Here is a 7,001-nt window from a genome sequence, read left to right on the forward strand (position 1 = left end):
TGGACTGTGCATTGGTGAGGCTGCCCGTCGAATCCTGGGCTCATCCCTCCCAGAAGGCCTTTGAGGGGCAGGAGAGTGGCTGGAAAAGGGCAACAAAGCTGCTGGGGAAGGGTCTAGAGCCCAAGTGTGGAGAGGAGCAGCTGAGGGAGCTGGGGGTGCTGAGCCTGGAGCTGTGGAGGCTCAGGGGAGACCTTCTGGCTCTCCACAGCTCCCTGACAGGAGGCTGGAGCCAGGTGGAGCTCAGTCTCTGCTCCCAAAGAACAGGACAAGAGGAAATGGCCTCAAGTTGCCCAAGGGGAGGTTGAGGTTGTCCCTGAGGAACAATTTGTTGCCTTTGCGGGTTGTGCAGGGCTGTGCCAGGCTGCCCAGGGCAGTGGTGGAGTCCCCATCCCTGGGGGGGTTTCCAAGCCGTGGAGATGTGGTGCTGAGGGACATGGGTCAGTGGGGACCTGGCAGTGCTGCGGAATGATTTGACCCAATGACCTTAAAGATCTTTTACAACCAAAACAATTCCATGATTCTGTGATTCTAAGCAGTATGAAGATGCTCAAGTTTGGAGTTAGTAGGATTCTTTTTTTAAACGTGAATTCTGCATGTCCACTAAAATGCATTCTCTCTTTCTCTTTCAAGACCCTGGAACGGTCCTACTTGCTCAAAATCAACTCGAAAGGTAAAAACTATCTGTATCCACATGAAGTTTGATTTAGAAGTCAGGACCAGGGCTCTGAACAGGGCATGAAGAGGTCAATAGATTGTCAGTGGTTTTCTAGGCTGTGCCAAATACTGGCAGTGTGGAGAGCAGGGTTCCCCTGCGTCATTTAAGGTGCTTTAAAAGCCCCTTCTTCTCCATGTTTGGAAGGTGAAGTCATTCCTGTGCAGATGAGAACTTGTTTTTAAGAAATTTAAGTTGGAAGAGGTACTGAGCTTTCGGTGCCAGGTATTGGAGGCTGTTGGCATGAAAATCCTCCAGCACCAGAAGGGTGAGAGGTTAATTGTGATGGAGTAAACCCCAAGACACTGGGTTAGATGTTTCAGGGGCTTTTCACTGCTCATACAGGTGCTTTGGATTAATTTTCCTCCTGAGAGCACTGGAGCAGGTTGTGGAGGAGGGGTTTGCAGTCGCCATCCTTAGGTTTGGAAAAACTCAGCTGAAGAAATCCTGAGCAAACTGGTCTGATGGTCTTTCTTGGAGCTGGAGATCAGACCAGAGACCTCCCGAGGCTGCTTCCAAAGGGAGTTACTGTGATTCTAGGAAACGCTGACTCTCCAGCAGCCCGCAGGGCGCTGGCTGCGTGGTTGGCACCCCGCTGATGTTCTTCTCCCCCTTCTCTTGTCGGGCACAGTTGCAGAGCGCCCTCAGCACATGCTGATGCGGGTGTCGGTGGGGATCCACAAGACCGACATCGAGGCGGCCATCGAGACCTACAACCTGCTGTCGGAGCGGTGGTTCACCCACGCCTCCCCCACCCTCTTCAACGCCGGCACCAGCCGCCCCCAGCTCTCCAGGTACCTGTCGGCGTCACGGACAGAGAGCCAGGTTTTGTGGAGAACGGGCCCCTTCAGACGCTTTCGAGGCTGCTAAAAGCAGCAGCCGTGTTTCTGGGGGTGTTTGGTGAAGTTTTGAGAAGCTGCTGTCAAATGTAACGTGTCGTCTTTGAGGAAGAATGCAGAGGTTTCTGTAAGCTGCCAAAGCTCTTGGAAATGGTGACGTGGCTGCATTTTATTTAGAAGCTCCTGACTTCAGATGACAAAATCGATCCTGGTGGTTGTTTTCTGTACCATGCTGATAGGGTTTTAGAAATCCTTTGCTTTGCGAGCACAGCTATCAGGAATACAACTGCTCCGTGTCCAGGTTTGACCTCAGATAGAGCTAATTCTGTTCAGTGATTTTACTTTTCAGCTCAGTCTTTTCTAAACACCTGCGCTTGGCACTCACCATGTTCTCTAAACTATCTGTTACTCCATTTGCAGCCTGGGGCTTCCCTTCTTTTCATTGCTTTCTGTAGCACGTTAAAGACTTGGCGTTCAACCTGTTGGCCTGCAGCCACCTTGAAGCACTGCTTGACTTTATTTTGTGTTAATCGTTGTACGCTGAAGCTGTTTCTTGTTGCCAGCTGCTTCCTGCTGTGCATGAAGGACGACAGCATCGAGGGCATCTACGACACCCTGAAGCAGTGCGCGCTGATCTCCAAGTCTGCGGGTGGCATCGGCCTGGCTGTGAGCTGCATCCGAGCCACAGGCAGAGAAGGACTTGGGGTTGCTGGGGGTGCAGAGCTGGCCAGGAGCTGCTCTGGGGAGACCCCCCTGCAGGGCTAGGGCAGCTCGGGAGCCCTCAGCACAGCAGAGACAGGGACCTGCTGCAGTGGGGCCAGAGGAGCCCCAGCAATGAGCCGAGGGGGGAACCCCTCTGCTGGGAGCCCAGCAGGAGAGAGTTGGGCTTGGGCAGACTGGAGAAGGAATTGTTCCTCATAGCCAACCTAAATCTTCTCTGGAGTGAGAAGGAAGAACAAGAGGAAATGGCCTCAAATTACACTAGGGGAGGTTTTGCTTGGATATTAGGAGGAATTTCTTCCCCACAAGGGTTCTTAAAGCCTGTCCTAGGCTGCCCATCCCTGGAGAGGTTTCCAGGCCATGGAGATGTGGTGCTGAGGGACATGGGTCAGTGGGGACCTGGCAGTGCTGGGGAATAGTTGCACCTGATGATATTAAAGGTCTTTTCCAACCAAAATGATTCTGTGATTGAAGCCGTCCCCTCTTGTCCTGTCACTTATCCTTTGGGAGAAGAGCCCGACCCCCACCTGGCTGCAGCCTCCTGTCAGGGGGTGTCAGAGCCAGAAGGTCTCCCCTGCACTTGGGTGAGACCCAAGACTCTAGACCCTTCCCCAGCAGCTTTGTTGCCCTTCTCTGGCCGCATTCCATCCCTTCAAGGTCTTTCTGGGAAGGCGGGACCCAAAACTGACTCCAGGATTCAAGGGGTAGCCTCCCCAGTGCCCAGTGCATGGGGATGTTCCCTGCCCTGCTCCTGCTGGCCACACTGGTGCTGACCCAAGCCAGGATGCTGGTGGCCTTCTTGGCCCCCTGGGCACACGCTGCCTCATCTCCAGCTGCCTGTCCACCAGCCCCCCAGGTGATTTCCTTGGGGCACTTTCCAGCCATTCCTTCCCAAACATTAGCACAAGACTTCTGGAGCTTGCTGAAGGATTTAGAGAGTGTGTAAGTTCATCTTTGGCAGTTGTTTCATTATTGATGGCTTTCTTGTTCCTCTGCAGACAAATGGAAATTCCAACGGGCTTGTTCCAATGCTGAGGGTCTACAACAACACTGCCCGTTATGTGGATCAAGGTGGAAATAAGGTACTAGCTTCCTGAGAAACTGGGGTCAGGAAGGGAACCTCTAGTTGGAGGGAGAGCTTCCACTCTTGATAAAGACTGTCCCAGTTGTGGCTCTGAGCTGATGACATGGTTGTAGGTGACATGTAATTAAAATAGGGCATTTTTCCCCCCTTCTTGTTGAAATTCTGGTGTTCCCCTGTCACTGTCCATTTGTGTCTGCTGCATGATATGGATGTGGTGGAGCAGCCTCTTGAATGCCTTCTAGTGAATTAAGGTGTAAGACCATAGCAAACATCTTGAGCCTTTGTCTTCACGTAGTCCACAGGTCTGTGGAGACATGACACACTAAATAAATCAGATTTGTCCATGTCCTGTCTTGTTCTGACCTTGACTGTGTTTTATATCTCAGAGACCTGGGGCTTTTGCCATCTACTTGGAGCCGTGGCATCTGGACATCTTTGAGTTCCTTGACTTAAAGAAGAACACTGGGAAAGAAGAGCAGCGAGCCCGAGACCTTTTCTTTGCCCTCTGGATCCCTGATCTCTTCATGAAGCGGGTTGAAACTAACCAGGTAAAAAGCTTGATTGGTGCAGAATAAGCTTTTTAGTGGAAAAGCAGGTGACCAGCCCTCGGATGCAGCTCATGGGGTGCTGTAGAGCTGACTTCCAGCCTTCTAGAGGGACCTGGATAAGCTGGAGATGTGGGTCCATACAAAATTCATGAGGTTCAACAAGGCCAAAAGCAAGATCTTGAACTTGGGTCGGGGCAGCTGCTGGTACCAGCCCAGGCTGGGGGTGCAGGGCTGGAGAGCAGCCCTGGGGAGACGGACCTGGGGGTGCTGCAGGTGAGGAGCTGGCCAGGAGGCCCCGGCAGCCTGGGTTGCACCCCCAGCAGCGTGGGCAGCAGGGCAGGGAGGGGATCCTGCCCCTCTGCCCCACTCTGGGCAGACCCCCCTGCAGTGCTGGGGCAGCTCTGGAGTCCTCAGCACAGCAGAGAGAGGGACCTGCTGGAGCGGGGCCAGAGGAGCCCCAGCAATGCCCAGAGGGGGGAACCCCTCTGCTGGGAGCCCAGCAGGAGAGAGTGTTTGGCACTGAGGGTGGTGAGACCCTGGCCCAGGTTACCCCAAGAGGTGGTCGCTGCCCCATCCCTGGAACCATTCCAGGTGAGGTTGGTCGGGGCTCTGAGCAACCTGCTCTAGTTGCAGATGTCCCTGCTCCCTGCAGGGGGTTGGACTAGGTGACCTTGAAAGGTCCCTTCCCACCCAAACCAGTCCATGACTGTGACTGAGGCTGCAGTGGTGGTACAGGGTAAGGGAGGTTGTCCTCCACAGTTCAGACCTTGCCTGTGCTTCTTGCCAGAGTTCCAGCTGGTTGGGACTGGTAGAGCTGAAACTCTTTACCTCATGCTTTCACTCTGCAGGGGTCCCTCCCCACCCCAACCACTGATTTTGTGAAGGGTAGTTCATTCAAGTGCTGCTGCACCTTGCCTGAGAGGCAGACTGTGCAGGTGGAGACAGGAGTTTGAGAATTCCAGTTGGATAGTTTGATTCAGTGCTTGCTCTTGCAGCCCATGACTTACGTGCTTATGTTATTATGCTCAATTTTTATTCTGGAGTTTCCTTAAATCATCAAAATCTTCTTAGTAAATCGATCTTCATGTGCCTGCTAGCTTTACCATGGGTTATATCATGAGAACCAGCCATTGCAGGACTAAAAGTGCAGTTTGGTCAGAAATACTCATAATTCTTTTTTAATATAAATCTCTAGTCTCATAAACACCTTCCCCCCTGTCTGCTGGCAGAGCTGGCTCCCAGTTTCTCCAGACAGGAAGTGTGGTCTGTCTGTTCCTGCTCGCAGCAGGATCTGCTGGTGAAGGTGATTAACTGACCTTTTCTTATCAGGCTGCCTAAAGATAATTTCTCTGAATATTTTTCCTTCTTACAGGACTGGTCCTTAATGTGCCCAAATGAGTGCCCTGGCCTGGATGAGGTTTGGGGAGAGGAGTTTGAGAAGTTGTATGAGAGGTAAGGAGAGGGGGTTGGCTCTCCTCTGGGAGAGGAGCGTGAGGGTGTGTTGAGGAGGGTGTTCCCCGCCCGCTCTCTTCGGGGCGGTGGGGGTGACTGGAGGCCGGCGTGCCCGTTGCAGCTACGAGCGGCAGGGCCGGGCGCGGCGCGTGGTGAGGGCGCAGCAGCTCTGGTACGCCATCATCGAGTCGCAGACCGAGACCGGCACCCCCTACATGCTCTACAAGGACTCCTGCAACCGCAAGAGCAACCAGCAGAACCTGGGCACCATCAAGTGCAGCAACCTCTGCACCGAGATCGTGGAGTACACCAGCAAAGATGAGGTGGGTGGGGAACGGGAACCTGAGCGTTTAGGGAAGCTGTGGCTGCTCCTGGTGCAGCTTCTAGAATATCACAGAATCATTTCGGCTGGAAGAGAACATTGCGATCAAATCCAGCTGTTCCCCAGCACTGCCAGGTCCCCACTGACCCATGTCTCTCAGCACCACATCTCCACAGCTTGGAAACCCCTCCAGGGATGGGGACTCCACCACTGCCCTGGGCAGCCTGGCACAGCCCTGGACAACCCTTGCAGGGAAGACATTTGTCCTCAGGTTCAGCCTAAACCTCCCCTGACAAACGTGAGAGTGTTTGCTCTTGTCCTATTGCTGGTTCCTTGGGAGAAGAGCCTGACCCCCACCTGGCTCCAGCCTCCTGTCAGGGAGCTGTGGAGAGCCAGCAGTTCTCCCCTGCGACCCACGCGTCCCAGGCTCAGCACCCCCAGCTCCCTCAGCTGCTCCTCACCACACTTGGGCTCTAGACCCTTTCCCAGCAGCTTTGTTGACCTTCTCTGGCCTGTCTGTTTGACTCTTAATAAGGAAGAGAACAGGATCACCTGTCATTCTATCACTACAAGCCCCTTCCCAGCTTTCTGAGAGGCCCCTGGAAGTCCTGTCAGGCCCCCAGAAGGTCTCCCCAGCTGGAGCCTTCTCCTCTGCAGGCTGCCCAAGCCCAACTCTCTCCTGCTGGGCTCCCAGCAGAGGGGTTCCCCCCTCGGGGCATTGCTGGGGCTCCTCTGGCCCCGCTCCAGCAGGTCCCTGTCTCTGCTGTGCTGAGGACTCCAGAGCTGCCCCAGCACTGCAGGGGGGTCTCCCCAGAGCGGGGCAGAGGGGCAGGAGCCCCCCCCTGTCCTGCTGCCCACGCTGCTGGGGGGTGCAGCCCAGGCTGCTGGGGGTTCCTGGCCAGCTCCTCACCCCTAGCACTCCAAAGGCCTTGCAGAGCCATTCTCCATACGCTTGTTGCTCAGCCTGGAGTTGTGTCAACATTCCATGGATTTCCCTGGGCTCAGCTGCTGTTTTCTCCACAGGTTGCTGTTTGTAATTTGGCCTCTATAGCCCTCAACATGTACGTCACTTCAGAGCACACCTACGATTTCAAGAAGCTAGCTGAGGTCACCAAAGTCATCGTCCGAAACCTGAACAAAATCATTGACATCAACTACTACCCTGTGCCAGAGGTGAGCGCTGCGCTGAGCCCGTCCCTGCTGGGAGTCTCATGATTGAGGGCCTCTTGTTCTGGAGCAATCCCATGTCCCTCAGCACCACATCTCCACGGCTTGGCAAACCCCCCAGGGATGGGGACTCCAACCCCGCCCTGGGCAGCCTGGC

General features: G+C 54.4%; 1 protein-coding gene across 1 annotated transcript in view; it reads left to right on the plus strand.

Moving 5' to 3' along the window:
• The window catches only part of RRM1 (ribonucleotide reductase M1), an 18,302-nt gene that overhangs the window by 3,816 nt on the left and 7,485 nt on the right, over positions 1–7,001 (plus strand). Inside the window, exons 5-12 of the mRNA XM_008942945.1 lie at positions 631–670; positions 1,344–1,506; positions 2,115–2,256; positions 3,270–3,353; positions 3,742–3,903; positions 5,276–5,355; positions 5,477–5,678; positions 6,701–6,850. Of these exons, the coding sequence (XP_008941193.1) occupies positions 631–670; positions 1,344–1,506; positions 2,115–2,256; positions 3,270–3,353; positions 3,742–3,903; positions 5,276–5,355; positions 5,477–5,678; positions 6,701–6,850 (1,023 nt within the window). The remainder of the gene's footprint in view (positions 1–630; positions 671–1,343; positions 1,507–2,114; positions 2,257–3,269; positions 3,354–3,741; positions 3,904–5,275; positions 5,356–5,476; positions 5,679–6,700; positions 6,851–7,001) is intronic.

Source organism: Merops nubicus, unplaced genomic scaffold (genome assembly GCF_000691845.1).
Source record: "Merops nubicus isolate BGI_N331 unplaced genomic scaffold, ASM69184v1 scaffold5246, whole genome shotgun sequence".
Classification (NCBI taxonomy): domain Eukaryota; kingdom Metazoa; phylum Chordata; class Aves; order Coraciiformes; family Meropidae; genus Merops; species Merops nubicus.